Source organism: Setaria italica, chromosome III, assembly GCF_000263155.2.
Source record: "Setaria italica strain Yugu1 chromosome III, Setaria_italica_v2.0, whole genome shotgun sequence".
In the NCBI taxonomy this organism is placed as follows: domain Eukaryota; kingdom Viridiplantae; phylum Streptophyta; class Magnoliopsida; order Poales; family Poaceae; genus Setaria; species Setaria italica.
Genome location: NC_028452.1, coordinates 8,112,658 through 8,132,469, shown reverse-complemented (window position 1 = coordinate 8,132,469; position 19,812 = coordinate 8,112,658). Strand labels below are relative to the sequence as shown.

Sequence of the window (19,812 nt, the reverse complement as noted above, 5' to 3'; positions counted from 1 at the left end):
TCGTCGTTCCACTTTGTGACTTCCAAGATGCGAGTGCAGTCGTGTCGCGTGTGCTGGGCCTGCGAGGTGCGCGTCCACAGTGTCGGCCGCCTCTCCAGCGTCGCCGTCGAGCTCGCCTACGGCGAGATGCCGAGAATAATACCCGAAAAGATCAGGACGATAACCAAGGAGGAGGCACATGGCCTAATGAGGAGCATTCTTGCCGGCCTCTGGCCGGGACTGCGCCATCAAGGTGTCGCCTTGAAGCAACTCCTCGGGTACGTGTACTACTACTACTACTGTACTGATGCTACCAGCTGCTAGTATTGGACATGCATGCGACTCTGATTTGTAAATTGCTTCTTCTTTTTTCCAGGGATGTTTGCGAGCTAGCTAGTCAAGGAACAGAAGCTGCTATGTGAGGTCTCAAGCGAAGATGGAGACGACGACCTGATGAACTAGACTAGAAAAGATGCATGTGGTGTTTCAGATCGATCTGTGCATTTCCATGGCCAGAATCTAATGAAAACTTTCGATTGCGATCCCAGCCTGTTATTATGTTTGTAAAATTTGCAAGTGAGCTGTATATTGCTCGTGCCACCTATCCTTTTGTTGATGCGAGTGTGATGGCACAGGGCAAACCACCCAGACCGCTGCAGGTACCAGAGCCGAAAGGGGGGAAATTGGTGGAGACAGTATGGGAAAAAAAACAGCTTAAATAGGTGTTAAAGTTTAACACCCGTCACATCGGATGTTTGGATGCTAATTAGGAGTATTAAATATAGACTAATTACAAAACTAATTGCACAGATGGAGTGTAATTCGCGAGACGAATCTATTAAGCCTAATTAGTCCATGATTTGACAATGTGGTGCTACAGTAACCATTTGCTAATGATGGATTAATTAGGCTTAATAGATTCGTCTCGTGAATTAGCACAGGGTTCTGCAATTAGTTTTATAATTAGTTCATATTTAGTTCTTCTAATTAGCATCCGAACATCCGATGTGACACTGTTAAAGTTTAACACCTCGTATCCAAACACCCCCTAAATCAACGAAAATGGAAACTAGAGGCTGAGAATTACTGAACACCTGGCTGCTTCAAGAAAGAAAGAAAGAATTAGCGAACACCTTTCTTTCAAGTTCATTGTGTTTCCAAACGTCCAGTTCAGTGTGAATTATTTACAGTTTTACAGTGACTGCACACAAAGTGCCAGCGACATCCGTGTATCCACATCTTAGCGCAGTACTATATATATACGCACGCACACCGTGAATAGGTGAATTCGAAGGAGGCAGAACGAGACAAGACATGTGGTCAACGGGCGGCGGCGCAGGCCTGGGACGCTACCTTGGCCATGGCGTCCTCGCCGACGCCGGCGTTGCAGATGTTGGCGAAGGAGCGCATGTGCTTCATCCCGTACTGCTTGAGCGGGCCGCACTGCGCCTCGTACGCGTGCACCATGGCCTTGAGGCAGTCCCAGTCGTCGGCCAGCGGCTGCCCCGCCGGCCGGACGGCGCCGAGGACCTTGGGGCCTTCGTCGGAGCCGAAGAGGAGGCTGCCGATCAGCTCCATGCTGCTGTCCACGCGGGACCGCCGGGACATCACCTGCAGCAGCCGCTTCCGGGCCTCCGCCTTCTCCGGCGTCCCCTCCGCCGACTTCTTGTACTTCTGCCAGAAGTAGACGAGGTCGGCGTCGCGCTGGTTGACGGTGCCGGAGGACCGGCGGCGCAGCGAGTTGTCCCGGCCGAACGTGGCGTTGTCGTTGGCCGGGTCGGTGCCGATGAACTGGTAAAGGCTCTGGCCGTTGAGGCTCTGGTCGCCGTACTGCATGACATGGGAGCCCAGGCTGTAGGTGCCGTGCGCCGACGTCCTGTCCTTCACCACCTCGTACTGCTGCTTCAGCGACTCGGTGCGCAGGTTGTGCACGTCGCTGTCCTCCATCCAGGCGACGCTGTAGAGGTCACCGAGGCAGGTGTCGAACTCGGGGGGCGGGCCCTGGTCGTCGCCGGGGCAGTAGGTGCCCCAGCTGCTCTCCTCGGCGTTGGCCGCCGTGGTGGCGTACACGTTGATGCCCTCCGGCAGGAGGCCCTCGAAGATGCTCCCGGACTCGCACGCCTCCAGGTAGAACACCAGGCTCCTGTACCCGCCGGCGTCGTGCTTCCGCTCGAGGGCCCCCACCAGGTCCTTGGCGTACAGGTAGTCGCCGGAGGGCATGCCGAGGACGCCCGGCCCGCCGTGGTCGCTGTAGTAGACGAAGACGTGGTCGCCGGGCCCGCTGGCGACGACCTTGCCGCTGCCGCCGGAGACGGCGGACCTGTTCCCGAGAAGGACCGCGAGGAAGTTGTTGACGGTGACGTCCTCGCCCGTGTAGTCCTTGGGCACCCCGGCGTACACGTCGCCACCGGACGGGTGGTTGATGATGACGCCCGGCCGGGGGTTGTCGGGGCTGCTGGCGATGTCGTCGTACATGAAGACGATGATGTTCTCGTCCTTGAGCCCGCCCTTCTTCATGATCTGGTACGCGTGGCACACGTCCGCCTGTTCATCGGCCGGTTGGGAGCACCGAGGGAGATGCAGGTCAATTCTTCGCAGCGCGTACACGCAACCGCTTGCGGTTAAACCACCACACAAGAATTGCATGTGCAACGGATCGAGCAATGAAGATTGAATTGAATAGATTACTGCACGCTGGTGGGCTTGCTTCATTTGGCTTGCATAATGGAAGTTGAATTGAATAGAATTCTACTCATGGCACGCCACCGCTTGCCATGAATAGAATTGAATTGAATCAAACAGATCGCCAATGACATCCCATCCAACTTGAAATTATTGAATCAATTGCGTGCAGAATAAATGATATTGAACTGTACTTGTACTTTGAGTGTTCATATATAATTTAAAAAATAGAATTCTTCAGTTCCCCCGCGAACTAGTTCTTGTTTATATTCCAAATTAAGCGATACTTATTCTACAGTTGCTGCAGATGGGGATCGAAGCTGAGACACATCTACTACGAGTGGCAGGAATAATTGGCAGGTAAAACTTGCCTGATGGCGGTAGTTGTAGTATCCGTTGGAGCCGGCGATGAGGACCGCCCACCTGGTCCCGGCGGCGGCATCGCCGCCCTCCGACGGCAGCCGGAGGAAGTCCTGCCACCGGGCGCCGGCTGCCGCGGAGAGCAGCAGGAGGAGCTGCACGAGGAAGAGGAGGAGGAGGCAGCGGAGGCGAGTCGTCGCCGTCGCCATGGATGGCTTCCTAGTTCCTGCCTGCCCGCGTGCCTGCCGGCTAGAATCAGAAAGAAAGCCGGGCAGGGAAGGCAAGTCGTGGGGGGGCGGTTGAGTACTTGAGTTCGATGTGCGCAAGCCAAGTCAGGGAGTGGTACAACGCCCCGGCCTGCTTTTATACGTACCGTCGTATCGGACGCACCTCCTCCTTGTGTTGTGCGTAACTACGTAATCGGTTTCCTTCCTGTTGTCGTGCCGTAATACAATCACCTTGGTTAAGCCCTGTCTGTTCTTTGAAGTGGACTTTTGCGGCCAAACTTCTGAAAACTCTCACTATCAATTATAACTTCTTCTTTTTCCCAAAAAATTAGCATATAAGACACTCGTAGATGTTCCTAGATTCATCATGAAAAATACTCTTAATATATTTCATATTATCATTAAAAAATTTACACATTATAAGTTCGTATAAATTATTGGTTAAAGCTTCACTTTATAGAAGGTGTCCTAAACAGCATATATTTCGATTCGAAGGTGAGTACGAAGCAACCAACCGTAGATAAAGTAAGCGTATATATTAAAATGAAAGCTGATTAATGGGCTGATGAGGGTGGGGATGGGAGGCCAGGTTAGATAGATGATCTTTCGTTTTTGCAGGCATGCAGTCTGGTTGCTATTGCGTGCAGCGTGGAGACAGTTCAATTGCCTCGCCCCCCTGACGTGCAGTGTAATCCCTGAGTGACAGGGAGTGCCATGGCCGCCAACGTCCACAGATCCATTGTGCATGCTTAGACGCAAGCAGATGATGGATGCTTGTCCACACCGTACCAATAATCACGCACGATGCGATCGATCAGAGCGAGCGATACATTCGGCTTCGGGCGGAGGGTCGACATCAGTGAAATGTAACGAGTCGTTTTGCACTGGAATTTACTTTTGCTTTACTATCGCCGCCTCCCTCGCTCTTCACGCAAGGAAGGAATCCCGGAATGGGGTTTTCAGACTGACTAATTAATTCATTTCATCAGAGCGTCCTTGTGCCGACTGATAATGTTTTGGGCTCTTGGGCACAACCCACAATCATACAGCCCAGTGCAGCCCAACGTAAGAAAACTGGGGGTGGGGGTGGGGGTGGAATTCAAATGACAGCAGTAACAAAACAAGTAAAAGATCACTAATTCGATTTCCAAAGACTGCAGCTGGGCTGCACCAGCACAGGAAGGCTCAGAGCGCCTGCTGCATGCAAGTACAGCACAGCGATGCATCACCAACACTAGAAGCAGATTTCCAAACAAGATAGAGAAGCTACACTAGTTATTTGCTTCCGCCGTCAGATCATGTGCCCATCACCAAATGTTGTTTTAAGCTGCCCGGGGGTGCCTCAGCACAGCCCTTCTACTACCTCTAATGTGATGTGGCTCAAAACAAAACCACATGATACATCCATCACCATGCTACTAGGCCACACCAAGCGTTCTCCCAACGCTATGGCCACAACAGGCGTGCGTACAACAACACCTACTACCGGAGGCCCCGTCAGCATCTCCCAGGCAGCCGACTCAGCAGCCTGGGTATCCTCATTTAACTGGGAAGCTTAGGGCTTCATTGATCCTACTGAAAACAACTCGGAGCGGGATGCACGCGATGGTTGCTCCAGAAACTTTCCCGACAGCTGACTTCCTGTCCTCACCATCTCTCTGACCCGAAGCAAACGAGGAAAGCCTCCGCATCTTTCTTGACGAGGACGCTGGCTTTTTCGTGTGCGGCTGCCACAACTTGTCCACATCTTTCTCCGAGGGCTTTCTGCTGCGGCTCTTGGGTTTCGCCCGGCATGCCTGTGGTGATGGTGGCACAAGGCATTGCAGGCCCTTTGTTTCGTCCCTCTTCAGCATTATTCCATCCATGCTGCTTGTAACTGCCTGCTGCTCACCTCCACTTGATAAAGGACAGCCAAACACATCATCACAGACCTCGACGGAGACTGGATACCCCACAACGGGCTTACCATTCCACTTACTCATTAGAGAAACAAGGGGCACACGGCGCCCATTGTTGCTGCTCCCCAGGACACTCAACTCCACATTACAAAGGGTGGAATTCAAATGCAGTGTCTTGATTGGCTTCACTGCACGGCATCTTTCAGGATCCAGTGCTTTCTTTTGGGGCGGCAATACTTGTAGAGGCAGCTCAAACACCAGAGATGATATTGAACCACTATCACAATTTGAACGGTTGCTTATGGTTTCTGATGACTCTTCAGGATCACGCTTTCTTTTAGAACATTGCTGCTCAACTGCACCAACGCAATCCGAATCAGTAGGAATCATGGCGATATGCATTTTAGTATCATCTCCAGAGGGCTTGTTCAAAGAACGCTTGTCCAGCCTTTTCTCCAAAAGGACAACCTCATCTCTTGGTGCTTTGTGCTTTACTGTCCTTGCTTTGTGATGCTCGTGCTTATCAGAGTCTTTTGTCCTGTTGTAGCCCTCCTGATCAACAGAGCTTATGCTTCTCATCTTAATATTTTTGCGGTCACATTTCACAACTTTGCTGCAGCCATTAGCTTGCTTATTATGTTTCCAGGTAGGGTGCTTTGCCAAACCACAAGGTTGATATTTCTGCAAATGATCTGGTGAAAAATCAGTTGATAAGTATTGCATTCTTTAGAAGTTCAGAAACAGGAAGAAAACATTGCATATGCCAGGAACTCAGAGGATAAGATGTCAAGAGACCACAGTGCATCTAAGAACAAGTAAGGCATCAAATACTGTATACTGAGCAATCTATGTATTTCACAGAAAATGTTAAATCAGTTTTATACATTACTGTATGTCAATGTACTATGATCAGCAGATAGTAGTATGATTCAGGTCAGCAATATACTGTATACCGAGCAATAAAAAATCTATCTATCAGAAAATGTTAAATCAGTTTTATACATTACTTTATGTCAATATACTATGATCAGCAGAGAGTTACGATTCAGGTCAGCAATATTTAAAAGGGCAACTGCAGGCAGGCCTGATGATCTCCCCGCTCCCTATACTTAGCTCAGTGAGATTTTGGGCGCAAGAAAACTGCCATATGGTAAAGATGACCCCATAACAAAACACATAGGCTGGAGGTAAGAGCACCAGGGATATCAAATTAGCAGTATAACTATCCAATCATACAAGTGCTGTGTGCATGTTCCAAAAACTATTGAAGTTAAACAAGTAGTCACCTATGCTCATGCATCTAGTTAGATGACCTAAACGACAACTGCCACTGTTAGATGACATGGTATTACTATCCAAGAATTTGCTACCCGAAAATATAAATAGCATAGCATGCTTACCTGGTTCCAAGATGCTTCTTCCAGCAAGTGGAGTTTCGACAAAATCATCCCTATGATGAAAATCATCAGTGAATAGCCTGCTCATGCAGGATATCTCGGTGCCCTTTGCTTGATCTGTTTTGAATGCGGCGCGGCGATGGCAGCTGGTCGTCTCCAATGAAGAATCCAAGGTTGAAGTGCCTGATGAGCTGCTTGAACAAGTAGCTGCACCCAAGAAATGTTCATCAGCCTTGTGGCCATTTGGTCTGGAACCATTCCACATGTCTCCGTTGCAGAGCTCTGATAGTGGACGGGACCTATCCTTCTTCCTTGGGACTCCATAGGGTTGGTCCTGGTGCGCAGCTGCATGCTTCCTCTTTGTGGAGGCATGAGACTGCACACTTGTTTTCACCTGGCCAACATTAGGCAGATCATCATACTTGGGAACAGAGATTGTACCAGCATGGGGGGAGTCCATTGGGGGAACAGTCTTGGATCCGATATCCCTGAGGTCTCTCATACGGCGGGACCCTTTGGGCGCATCATCCTCAGAGTCATAGGGCGTCTTGCGCTTCCTCTTGGGCGGAGGTGGTGGCAGCGGCAGCGGTAGTGGCAGTGAATGGATGGTGGTAGAAGGACCCTTTGCTGCAGCATCTTTTACTTGTCCGTTGGGCATTTCAATTTTGGGGTTGAGCGAGCAGGTGCCCCCATGAAGGTAGGTCTTGCTTGCCGGCTCCAGTGCACGCTCCCTCTCAATGTTAAGGGCCTGGAGAATGGCGTCCTCCTTGCGGGCGTACCTGCCCTTGTTGTAGTTGCAGCTGCCTGTTGCGGCGACGGCCTGGGCGTTGGTGATGCGCTGTTCGAAGTCGAGCTCCCCGCAGCGGAAGGGCTTGACGCGCGAGCACCGGTCAAGGTTACACCAGTCACTGTGGCAACGAATTATCCCTTGTTAATTTCACTGGAAGCAGCAGGGTGAGGACTGAGGACTGACACAGAGATACTCCTACTAGGTGGGGAAGCAGGGAGAGGATAGGAGAGAACCTACATGAAGGTTGGGCCGTCGCGGCGGCGTCCGAGGAGCATGATAGGGGTGGCGCCGCAGCGTGGCGGAGCGGTGCAGGCGCTGGGAACGTCTTCCGGCGAGATGACGATGCTGGGCCACCAGGAGCCGTTGGGGCGGCGCAGCCAGACTAGGGTCCCCTCCGCTGAGACATCGACCTCCGGAGCCCCCTCCGGCTCGGACGCATCTTCCTCCTCCTCCTCCTTGGGCAAGCCCCCCATCTGCGCTCGTTCTCCAATCCCCTTTCCCCTTGGGCAATCTGATCTCCCCGTGCCGGGGCCGGGAGCAGGGCAGGGGAGGGCGTGCCGAGCCGCGGCGGAAGTGCGGCCGCGGCCGCGGCGGGGCGGAGGGCAGAAGCCACCGGCCCCGGTGGTGGCAAGAGGCGTGGTGGAGCAGTGGGGTGGAGTGGTAGTCGGGTAGGGGAAGAGAAGAGGGAAGGTGAGGGAGAGAGGGAGAGAGAGAGAGAGAGGCCAGAGAGGAAGAGGGGGCGCAGCCGGCAAGGGCAGGGAGCGGCGGCGAAATGGACCGGACCGGACGGAACCCATCCATGGGCTTTCTATATATATGGGCCCTCATAGCCCACCAGTAAAAAGCATCATCGGGCCGGGGATGTGATCAATCCTTCCTTTTTTTCGGCTCGGCCAGCCGGGTCGAACAAGGCCCGTTACAACCTCTCCTCCATATCCGCGCCGGATATAAATTGCGCTGCCGCGGGTGAGAGTATCATTGCGTCGTCGTCGAAACCCTTTGGCCCTCCCAAATCGAGGAAACCCTAGCCCCCAAATCTCTCCCATACCGCAGCTGCAGCTGGTACTCAACCCTATCCTCTCGCCGAGGCGTCGCCTCCCTCCCCCACCCCAAAACCCAGAACCCCTCTAATCCAATTCTTTCTTTGCAGCCGCCGCTGCTCCAATCCCCCCTTCCACAGCTCCGCTCGCTAGATCCATACATGTGAGTATCAGATTCCCTTGTCTCGTTTGAATTTGACCTTCTGGGTGCCTGCGAATCGCGAGATCTGTTGTGCGCTCCTCTTTTTCTAGGGTTTGCGACGCTGATTCGTGGATGTTTTTTCGCTTCTTGTCAGGATGGGAGAGGCCAAGGAGAACGACGTCTACGAGGAGGAGCTCCTGGACTACGAGGAGGACGACGACAAGACGGTCGATGGCTCCGCCGCCAAGCCCACCGGAGAGGTCGCGAAGAAGTACGGCGTCTCTCTCATCCCCGCTTTTGACTCTGTTTTCTGTTGTATTTCATTCGATTCTGCTGCTCTATGATTGGGCTCGATCTCAACTCTTCTGACATATGTTTTTGCGTTCGAACAACCAGGGGCTACGTCGGCATCCACAGTTCCGGGTTCAGAGACTTCCTTCTCAAGCCAGAGCTGCTTCGTGCTATCCAGGACTGTGGTTTTGAGCATCCATCCGAAGGCAAGCCTCTCCTTACTCTTTCGTTGACTGTTTTAACCGTTGACTTCGCACCTAGCATATCTTGTTGTCTTGCTAGAGAACCACAAAATGGTCATGGCCCATAGATTTTCCTGCAAATAGACGATACTGTTGGTTAGGCAGTGACTTCTTATTTTTGGGAAGATTAATATTGAAAATATATAGCCTTGTAACCTCATGCTGTGGTGACAACTATGAGATGAAGTATTAAAATAGCAAGCACATTAGCTCTTCCACCCTCAGCCTTGGTGTCTGTAGACTTCAGCTCTTCCAACCTATGCCTTGGTGTCTGTAGACTTCCTGTAGAAAGGGTTAAGGATGTGTCCAATAAAGTCTTTATTTTCCTTCTAGACTAGGGCCAAGGGGTTGTAGAACTATTAACAAAGCATATGTTTGGTTTCATGCTGCATTAACTATCACCCATTTGGCTACGTGGGCTGTTGTGGTGCTTCACTGCAGTCTTTGTCTAGTTAATTAGAGCGTTATCCCCATTTCCAATGGGGTCTTTCTGGTCTGTACAAAAAAGGTGCTTTCAACAAACAAATGCTTACAAGGTTACTAAGACATTTGAACTCCGAAAGGAACATTGGTACTTGTATTACTTTCCAAGTTGACTACTTTGCAACTAACGATAATCTACAAATTTGCTAAGTCCCTTTTGGTCATCACCCTTCATGTTTCTGAACAAAAATATTTAAGATTTTACATTCACGATGCAACTTCATGTATATTTGTTACATAAAAATGTTGCATTAGGTGGTGGTGATCAGATCTGCATTCTAGTCATCATCTAAGTCTCCATAATGGTATTTGTGCAATACTACCACCATCAAGGCATTTTGTCCATAATATGTCCCAGTGCTCTGTTACGCAATTAAAAGAAATAATTGTCTATTTGGTTTCAGTCCTTTGTGTTACCGAGTGGTTTGTAACATTCTCTTGTGGGTGTGCAGGTACATTTTCTTCTGATACTCCATGTTGGAGCAGAATATGGTAACACTTTCCATTAACGGACCCAGAAGGTTACACTTTTACTCACTGGGGTGCTGCTCCAATTTCTTTTGGTTCCACATCAGTGCAACACGAGTGCATCCCTCAAGCAATTCTTGGAATGGATGTCATATGTCAAGCAAAATCTGGGATGGGCAAGACTGCAGTTTTTGTCCTTTCATCCCTCCAACAAATTGACCCTGTTGCGGGTCAGGTAGCAGCACTTGTACTGTGCCACACAAGGGAACTGGCTTACCAGGTTTGTAGCTACAGATTTAGCATGTCAGGTTTTTGTTTTGATATATCTGCATTTGATTTTTAATTATTGCTGCTCTTATCTTTTGTAGATATGCCACGAGTTTGAGAGGTTCAGCAAATATCTGTCTGAAGTTAAAGTTGCTGTCTTCTACGGAGGAGTTCACATCAGGAAGCATAAAGATTTGCTGAAGAATGAATGCCCTCATATTGTGGTCGGCACTCCAGGAAGGATACTTGCTCTTGCCAGAGAGAAGGATCTCTCCCTCAAGAATGTGCGGCATTTCATCCTTGATGAATGTGACAAGATGCTCGAGTCACTTGGTAATTTTGCATGCTCTGTTGTTATCCCACTTAATTATGATTGGTTCCTTTTTCCCCATGATGTCCCTTACAAGTGTGTATACTATGTAGATATGCGGAGAGATGTCCAGGAGATCTTCAAAATGACTCCTCATGACAAGCAAGTCATGATGTTTTCAGCAACACTCAGCAAGGAGATCCGTCCTGTATGCAAGAAATTTATGCAAGATGTAATGTCCTGCAGCCTTCCAGCTCTCCTTTCCACAGTCGGTCATATTTAATTCCCATTGCTCCGGTGGTCGTCTTGTAGCTGTTAATTTACCAGCATGAGAGTTGTATTGTCCGCTTTAGGTGAAGGCATTCATGGCTTTCCATCTCCCCATGTGTAGTATGCAGTCAGTCGTGCTCTTCTTTCCTTTTTTAATTAATAATCACCAGTAGAAGGTAGAGAGTCCAAGTGTCCAAACTGCGAACTTTCGGCAATGTGTTGGCAACTGGGGGCAGATGGAGGTTGCCTCCTGTTCTGAAGATGCAATCACGTTCTCCTGGACAGCATTTCTCCAGTTTGCTGTTCACTTCATGTTCACTTGGACTTGACTGGTTCTGTTTCTGGTTCTCCATCTCTCTTGTGCTGGTCGATAAAGAAGCTTTCTTTTGCTGGAATTGTATTGAGAAGCACTGTTGAAAAACTTGCATTTTTGGAGAGGTTCTAGTAAGCAACAGTGCATAACTGAACTTCTCTATGGAGGCTGCATACTCTGACAGAGGGATAAATATACCATTCTTTTGGTATATACTGCAAGATTGACGCTGGAATGCTAATTTCTTTCATCTATCATTTGTTCCCTTACAGCCGATGGAAATTTATGTTGATGATGAGGCAAAATTGACCCTCCATGGTCTTGTACAGGTAATATTGGAACCTTTGCTCCTTAAGACATGCACACCTTTTTTTCTTCTTTATTTGTTAACTCTTAATAATCAAATTCATATTTTCTACAGCACTACATAAAACTTACCGAGGCAGAGAAGAATAGGAAACTGAACGATCTCTTGGATGCTCTTGATTTCAACCAAGTTGTGATATTCGTGAAGAGTGTTAGCAGGGCTGCAGAGCTGAATAAGTTGCTTTGTGAGTGCAACTTCCCTTCAATCTGCATCCATTCTGGGATGACCCAGGAAGAAAGGTACTTGCTCACTTTCCCTTCCATTCAGTTGCATATTGAGAACAGTTCGTTCGTTGCTTATAGGTGTGTGCTTTACCTGAGAAATTGGTGTTGAAGGTGATCCTTGTTCCATTTTACTGTGTTTTTGTGTTTCATTGTATTGCTTTGTTTTCCTTTTGTATTCCTAGTGTATTCCAATTCTTCCTGGATGCTCAATAAACTTGTCCGTTTCCTTATATGGTGAACCTTCTATTTTATGTAATGGAGCTTTTGCTTGCAATCTCTGGATCTTGATGCCTACATAAGCTTTTTTTTTTGTGGTTAGTATTTGTGCAAGTTTTTGGCCTTTGTAATGAATGTTTTTGTTTGGCAGGTTAACCCGGTACAAGAACTTCAAGGAAGGCCACAAGAGAATTCTTGTGGCTACAGATTTAGTTGGCAGGGGCATTGATATTGAGCGGGTCAACATTGTCATAAACTATGACATGCCAGACTCAGCAGATACATATTTGCACAGGGTAACTTAGTTGCTATATATTTGCAAAGGATTCTCTAATTTCCTTTGCTGATGATGGTTCGAAATACCCATTGCAGGTTGGTAGGGCTGGACGTTTTGGCACAAAGGGACTTGCAATTACCTTTGTTTCCTCTGCCTCAGATTCTGATGTTCTTAACCAAGTATGTCTCTCTGCCCTTGGTTTGTTTGCCGTCCATGTCACTGGATTTTGCCTGACAATGGTTTCCTATGTTTGAAAGGTGCAAGAAAGGTTCGAGGTGGACATAAAGGAACTGCCTGAGCAAATTGACACTTCCACATACAGTAAGTGTTGCCATCTTGATCTTGCGTCAGATACTGACAGCCTGCTGTTGACTTTGTGTAATGCATATCCTGATATGGTTTTTGTGTTGTGATTGTCAGTGCCATCATAAGCAGCAAGTTGTCGCTGCTGCCACAACGCTTCCATGTGGGAAGAATAGAGCAAGAGGGGAGTGCGCAGCCTCCGTTATGTCGCTGCTTCGACACTTTTGAACTAATGTGTTGTGGAGGAATTTGTTTTGCCTCCTGTGTACTTTAAAAGGCTGTCGGGATGCTGATCTGTATCTTAATACTCTACTATCAGTTTTTGTGCTTGTAGGACGGTCTCATCTTGTGCTGTTCTGTTATGTTAGCATTTTGCGTTGTCTAGAATTTAATTCCCATGATGTATCAGTGAGCTGTTTTCACTTTTGCTTCTCGTGCTGATTTATTTCTGGCTCAATAGAATCCATGTACTTAAATGGCATGGGATACCTTCGTAGAGTTTACTGGTTGCTTCGACTAGCTGGCCTCTGCTGGATGTTATGGGATTGAGCGGTAGTCACGCCTGTGGTGGGCCTTATTCAGGTCTTATATGTTTTAAGTTAAATCTTAACGGATGAATGACACTCGGTGTTTCTAAGCATCTTGAATCGAGTATCATAACATGCGTTGTCACGTAATACCGTTCAGTCAGTTGAAATCGAAAAACACTTGTTGGATGATGCCATACTTTCCGAATAACAGCAGATCCACAGCAGATCCGGTTTTTGAAGGTATGTATAATAGTAATACAGCGAGGGGCGGCATGTCATCACCGCGCTTAACTTTTCCTGTGATACAAGCACACATTGCTCCTCAAAAGGCAAGCCCATCAGGCAATGCTCCAGTATAACTTATACTAGACACAATCAGATGCTGCTAACCAGCATATGGTGCTAAAATTATACACATTATTATAGTTATTATGTTGGTCTTGCACTAGCCTTATTCCTTCCCTCTACAGTCCATGGTAAGCAGATGCATTCGTACGTACTCTTCCGTCCTAAATTACTATTCGTTTTGACTTTTCTAGATACACAACTTTTGCTATGTATTAGACATAGTATATATCTAGGTGCATATCAAAAGACATGTATCTATAAAAGCCAAAATGAATAGTAATTTGGGACGGAGGGAGTAGTATATATGTATACTCTACTCGCCTCGCCAATCGCCATACATGGTCAGCTCATCATACTCAAACTCAGGCAAAAACTTTCTCCGCGAAGATATCGAGCAGCGACAGCGCCTGCAGCCACATCAAAAACTTGAATTAGCCCTTGCTGTTGTTTTCTCACATTGTTCATGCAAAGATTGAATTATTTCTTTTTATCATGAGGTATTCGGATGATTCAAAACGGAGTATCAAGTGAGCAAGCCGGGCCAACCTCTGGGACACTGAGCTCCAGCCTGAACTTGGGGCCGTCGTAGTGGTGAAGGATGGGGCGGAACGCGTCCTCCTCCAGCGGGTCGCAGATCTTCCTCGTTGCAACCCTCACCTGTTGAGGTCGGCACACGGATTAGATTAAGGTTACAGTATTAGACTGATTCAACACGGCGAACAGATCGAGATGGAGACGGACAAACGGATGACGGACAGCTCAAGGCACTGTTTTATTTTTTGTGTTTGGCTTTTGTGCCTGTGTGTGTGCACGACGTGACTAGGCCAGTAAAGCAAAAGCTTGACAGGGTCACATTCAGCCAACCAAATCAACTTGATTGATCGATAAGGTCGGCCAACCACCAAACTATTACTTTCCTGTGCGTCTAAGCTAACTTGTGCACATTTTTCTTTGCTTTTGACAATTAGGCCTGCTTGACAGGATCACACGAACAAACCGATCAAATCCCTTTTCTTTTCCTTTTGTTAAGCTATAATCTGTTTTTATTTCAGGAGCAATTGAGTTTGTTCCTGATGGATTTGTCTTCCAGGAGCAATAGAGTTTGTTCCTCATGGATTTGTCTTCCAGCCAGAAGTCCCTTTGCGTCGTTCTCGCTGGAAGCTATAGTCGGATATGTAATCTCCTTTCTCTAAACGCTTTCTCTAAACGTGCGATACATAACTATGTAATTTCATTGCTCGCTGGTAATGAAATTCGGGCGAGGCCCGTAGTGGACAAAAAAAAAGCAATAATTGCTCTCTTTTTTTCAAGTACAGCCTATAGCTATTAGCTAACAAAAGGATGAACAGCGTATGTTGATGTTCGATTGTTTTGAGGATGGTTTGATTGATACCTGAGCAGGGAAACGGGACTCTCCAGGGCACTTCTTGTCCTCCCAAGCTGTTGGATCGATGTTGGATCCGCCGAAGCTTGCAGCCTGCGTGCGATGAAATTTCAATAACCATCGAACAAATGAACATATGCTCTGATGCCTAAGATTCTAAGGAAGTATTGGACCTCAAAGATGCCGTGGAGCTGGTGGGTGGAGTAGTTGTAGAGGAAGAGGGGAAGGCCTGGCCGGATGGCCCTCACCGAGTCCCTGTACCTGGACGGCAGCCCTGCAAGCAAAGCAATCCATCAATTCAGTGAGTATTCCGGTCGAATCGAACAATAAAATCCCGAGCTTGAATCGGTTCTTGGATTCGATTCAGCGTTGGATGCTGGAATCAATCCAATCCGATCCAATCGATTTCAGTGCAAGCAAGCAAAGGCGACGACGTACCGAAGAGCTGCCTCTTGAGGTTCTCCTCCATGGTGTCGTTGTTGCAGACGAAGATGTACCCGCCGATGGCCTCGCCCCTGGGCAGCGCCTCCGACGCCGGCAGGCTCTTGAACCTCTTGTCGACGCCGGCGCCGTTGCCGTTGCCGGCGCTCTTCTTCTTGTCGTGGGCGGCGGCGCTCTTCTTGCCGACGTTGAAGGAGTTGTTATTGTTGTTGTTGGCCGGCCTGCCGACGGACTTGTTGAAGTAGCTCTTGATGACGTCGCCGCCGGCGTTGGTGTTGGCGTTCATGGCGCCGGCGTTCTTGCTGAAGTAGTAGTCGTTGCCGAGGGCGGCGGCCGGGCTGTTGAGGTTCTTGCTGAAGGCGAGGCCGCCGGAGTTGTTGTTGGCGTTGCTCTTGGCGTCGGGAGCGGCGTTGGCGGGGAAGTAGTTGTAGCGGTCGGCGTTGGTGGTGGTGGCGTTGCCGAAGGCGAGCTTGCTGCCGGCGCCGATGAGGCCGGGGGCGTTGTTGGTGGCGGCCTTCCACGAGCCGGCGGCGGCTGCGGCGCCCTGGTCGGGCAGGGGGTTGTTGGGGGCGGTAGAGGAGGACCAGATGGAGTCGGCGATGGAGAGGTTGGAGAAGTTGTTCTGCAGCCGCAGCTGGTCGCTGAACTGCCAGAACTCGCGGTCGTAGCCCTCCATGGCAGCGGATCCTTTCCTCCTCGGATTGCAGCGAGGCCTGGCTGGATCTGAGGAGTGATGAGGATGTGATTGGGATGCGATGAATTGGAAATGGAAGAAATGGGGGCGAGGGGGTTGGAGCTTTTTATTATGAACGTGGTGATGGTGGGTGGGGACGGGACACGCGTTTGGACGTGGTTGGGCGGCTGCTGGTGGGCCACGCCCACTACTCGGTGCTTTGTGACCAAGTAACTGGCCCGGGCGGGGCGGGCACGAGGAAATTTCCTGGGAGATGGAAAGGTTTTGGGGGGGACTGCGGGGTCGGGCCGGGCCGGGCTCGGACCGCGTCGTCGGCCCGCTTCCAGAAGGATCAACCAGCCAACCAACCGTTCCGTCAGACCCAGCAGCAGACTGCGACCACTGCACTGCACCCACGCCGAATTTCCCCTTCTCGATCTCTTTGCTCTTGCGTTACTTCTTTGGTTTGACTGCAACTGCAAGCGCTATTCGGGCTACGAGACACAGGAGGATTCACTTGGCATTGGACAAGCGACTCGGTCAATCTTCATTGTGCACAATTCTTTCCCTTTCCTTTCGATTCCTTTTGTTTTCCTCTTTTCTCACCTACCTCACTGTTAACACACCGCCCACCACCTCTATACATCCAGATCTGTCGTATAGTCACCACTATGTATCTATCTATGACGTAATTTGAACACCGCTTACCGCTCACCGCCCACCGTTCATCCTTTGAATATATTTAGTGACCTTATCTTTTGCTACGCTATCTAGCTACAAGGTATTCTAGGCGTCCTCACGCATAATCACCTAACCAATCTTTGAAGTGGTGTCATGTTGGCGGCACTACACACCGCTTCCTCCTTATGTATCTGACGACGCTTCCTTGCACATTGATTTATCTTTGACGTGTTTTGCCTTTGCAGACGCAGCTCACCGCCCGCCCTTTCCATATGTCTAGATGTCATGCTCTCATGTTGCATTGATATGGCTTTGGCATATTCTAGCTGGTTCTACACGCCACGCTAATCGGCTTTTGATGTGGAGATAATTCCCTATTTGACACCAAGAAAATAACCCATTCCTTCCTTTTTTTGGTACTCACTTCAACTTTCATCCCTAATATAACACCACCATCCATTCCGTTAGCCACCGCCGTGAGACGCCCCTTGAGACCCTATCAGTTATTTCGTCGGTGGACAAAATTGCCCCCCGCTCACGATTCATCCCCTCCGTCACGCACTTCTCTGGCTCACGCTCTTACCCGTCCCTCAAACCCTAGACGATGAATCGGCGGCGGCGCATATGGAAGGCGACGAGGGTGGTTCGGTGGATGGGGGCCCCGACGGCCCGACGGATGCGGCGGGCACGAGCCCCGTCGGGGGGGGGGGGGAGAGGCTGGATCAGGCCGCGAGCCCCGTCGGGCGAGCCGCGACGACGGCCACGAGCTCCGCCGGGCGGGCTGCGAAGGTGGCCGAGAGTGCTGAGCAGGCTGCAACGGCGTCAGGGAGCCCCACCGGGTGGGCCGCAGTGTCGGCAGGGAGCACGCTCGGGTGGGCTTCGGGGGGCCATGGAGGCCAGTCTGATGCTACTGGCACAGAGCCAGACTGGCTCCTTGAAGGGTGAGTGCATCATGTCTTCGATCCATCTAAGTAGAGCAAAATGAGTAGTTCTAGTAGCAGTGTTCATTCCTTAGGTTGTTCGTTTCATTTGCAGGATGGATCTAAATTCGACATATTTGCTAGAAATTAGATTGCTCGGCAACAAAAAGAGAGTTAGAAAGAATTTTAAATGTTTCTGTTTTGATATGACCGTTGATTTAGACTTGACAAACTATGAGGATTTAGTTGAAGGATTGTAGAAAAGTACCCGCCAGGTTATCTGGAAGTTGCTCATGTTCAATACTATGACCATGATATGAAAGAATTCCCTAAAGTTCATTCTGACCAAGATTTGGTGTCTATGTTTGAGAAAAATTTAAAGACAAAGGTTGTCGACATGTTCATTTCTTACTGTGATCCCTCTGAACCATTTGAGCCCATCAAAGAGTGGCATAGTGATGTGCAAATGCAGGCAGCCTAGAATATTGTAGAAGATGAGGATAGGTACCTTCACAACCTAGTACCAGAGAACGAGCATGTAGGTGTTGGTGAGGAGGTCATGTACTTAGAGAAGACACCTTGTGAAGCTACAAATATAGCTATGATTGTGCATAAGGATCAGGACAAAGAAAAGGATGACAGTAAAATGAGAGTGAGGATGAGGATGAATTGGAGATTAAGTCAAGGACTGAATTAGAGGATGACCAAGAGCTGGTAGGACATGAGGTAGAACATATTCTAAACATGAAATGTGATAAAGAATATCCTCCAATGGTAGTTGGCTCAACATATCCTAGCATGGCTGAGTTTAAGATTGCATTATCTCAGCATGCAATCAAGCATGAATTTGAGTATAACATGGAGAAGAGTGCACCGTATAGGTTCAAGGTCTATTATTCAAGGTGGGAGGAAGATAATTGCCCATGGATACTACATGCTTCTGCAACAGATGATATGTGCACTGTAGTGGTAATTATTCAACATAATTAATTTCTATTTTTTTCCTAAATATTTATTCTGTTATGTTGGTGTAGCTAACTATTGATGTTAATATTTTGTAAGAGGAAGGAGGAGGTCAAGAATGCCACCAAGTATTGAGTATGTTCTAACTTTAAGGACCGGCTCATTGAGGATGGATCTCTTACGGCAATGGTGTTGAAAAAGAAGCTGAAAGAACACTACAAGGTGAGTGTCCACTACAAAAGGGTGTGGATGGGTAAAGAGCTAGCATTGAGGCAGATTTATGGTGATTAGGATAACAACTTCGACAATTTGTATAGGTTTAAGGCACAAGTTGAGAGCACTTGCCTTGGTGGTCTAGTAGTGATAGATCATCACACGATAAATGGGAAGATCAGATTTAAAAGTTTTTTCTTTGCCTTGAAACCATGCATTGATGGGTTCATTAGTAGTTGTAGTCTATACTTAGCAGTAGATAGAACTTTCCTGACAGGCAAGTTTAAGGAGCAGTTAGCTAGTGCTTCAGCTGTTGATGATCACAATTGATTATTTCCTATTTGTTTCGGAGTTTTTGATTCTGAAACAAATGATAATTGGAAATGGTTCATGGAGAGAGTTAGAGAGGCCATAGGATCACCAAGGGGTTTAACTATATGCACTGATGCTGGCCAAGCAGTGATGGTAGGGGTAGGTGATGTGTTCCCAGAGGCAGAACATAGGGAATGTATGTTTCACTTGTGTCCAATTATAAGAAAAAGTTTCATGGCAAGGTTTTTGATGACCACCTTTGGGCAGCAGCATACTCATGGAACCTATATTTGTTTGAGAAACATTGAGCTACAATGGAGACAGCAAAGCCAAGTGCTACTAATTACCTTAGGAAGTGGCACACTAGGCTGTGGACACGGAGTCCGTTCTCAACCATTTCCAAGGTTGATTATGTAACCAACAACTTGGCTGAGTGCTTCAACAATTGGATTAAGCACCACAAGTCCTTGAACTTGGATGACTTAATGGCCAGATTCAGGCAAATGCTTATGATCAAGTGGACCAAAGGAGAAAAATAGCAATGAAGTTAGATGGCTTGATTCTGCCCCACATAATTAAGAAGCTGAATGAGTGGAGAATTAAACTTGGAGGTGCTTGAATGCTCAGAAGAAGTTGCTGAAGTTACAACATTGAGGGGTACTGGCTTTAGGTTTGTAGTCAACTTGCAAGATAAGACATGTTCATGTAGATAGTGGCAAGTTTCTAGCATTCCTTGCAAACATGCAGTAGCATTTATCACCTCACTTCACAATGCTCCTCTAGACAAGTATATAGACATGT

At 48.4% G+C, this 19,812-nt stretch overlaps 4 protein-coding genes across 5 annotated transcripts; 1 reads left to right on the top strand and 3 right to left on the bottom strand.

Annotated features, from left to right (window-relative positions):
- Positions 1–1,081: 1,081 nt before the first annotated feature.
- Positions 1,082–3,366, bottom strand: LOC101754691 (vacuolar-processing enzyme). Its single transcript, XM_004960934.3, has 2 exons — positions 3,033–3,366; positions 1,082–2,523 (listed from the first exon to the last, which is right to left on the bottom strand). Exons 1-2 carry the CDS (start codon positions 3,228–3,230, stop codon positions 1,300–1,302), a joined length of 1,422 nt encoding a protein of 473 aa, XP_004960991.1. The 5' UTR covers positions 3,231–3,366; the 3' UTR covers positions 1,082–1,299.
- Positions 3,367–4,365: 999 nt separating this feature from the next.
- On the bottom strand, positions 4,366–8,270 carry LOC101752952. Its single transcript, XM_004960929.4, has 3 exons — positions 7,571–8,270; positions 6,547–7,451; positions 4,366–5,838 (listed from the first exon to the last, which is right to left on the bottom strand). The coding sequence occupies exons 1-3, from the start codon at positions 8,128–8,130 to the stop codon at positions 4,787–4,789; spliced, it is 2,517 nt and encodes an 838-aa protein (XP_004960986.2). The 5' UTR covers positions 8,131–8,270; the 3' UTR covers positions 4,366–4,786.
- A 42-nt stretch (positions 8,271–8,312) lies between these two features.
- LOC101753358 (DEAD-box ATP-dependent RNA helicase 15) lies at positions 8,313–12,973 on the top strand. Of its 2 annotated transcripts, XM_012844764.3 has the most exons (13): positions 8,313–8,395; positions 8,484–8,536; positions 8,670–8,786; positions 8,912–9,012; positions 10,107–10,279; positions 10,368–10,599; positions 10,690–10,808; positions 11,432–11,488; positions 11,581–11,765; positions 12,118–12,262; positions 12,339–12,422; positions 12,501–12,564; positions 12,664–12,973. In XM_012844764.3, coding segments are annotated over exons 2-13 (1,290 nt in total). In that variant the 5' UTR covers positions 8,313–8,395; positions 8,484–8,534; the 3' UTR covers positions 12,675–12,973. The 2 variants fall into 2 exon arrangements, with proteins under 2 accessions (XP_012700218.1, XP_012700219.1); XM_012844765.3 differs by having other exon boundaries at positions 8,339–8,536; positions 9,984–10,279.
- A 289-nt stretch (positions 12,974–13,262) lies between these two features.
- Positions 13,263–16,036, bottom strand: LOC101754292 (B2 protein). Its single transcript, XM_004960933.4, has 5 exons — positions 15,247–16,036; positions 14,982–15,082; positions 14,818–14,901; positions 13,971–14,081; positions 13,263–13,831 (listed from the first exon to the last, which is right to left on the bottom strand). Exons 1-5 carry the CDS (start codon positions 15,923–15,925, stop codon positions 13,787–13,789), a joined length of 1,020 nt encoding a protein of 339 aa, XP_004960990.1. The 5' UTR covers positions 15,926–16,036; the 3' UTR covers positions 13,263–13,786.
- Positions 16,037–19,812: the final 3,776 nt, after the last annotated feature.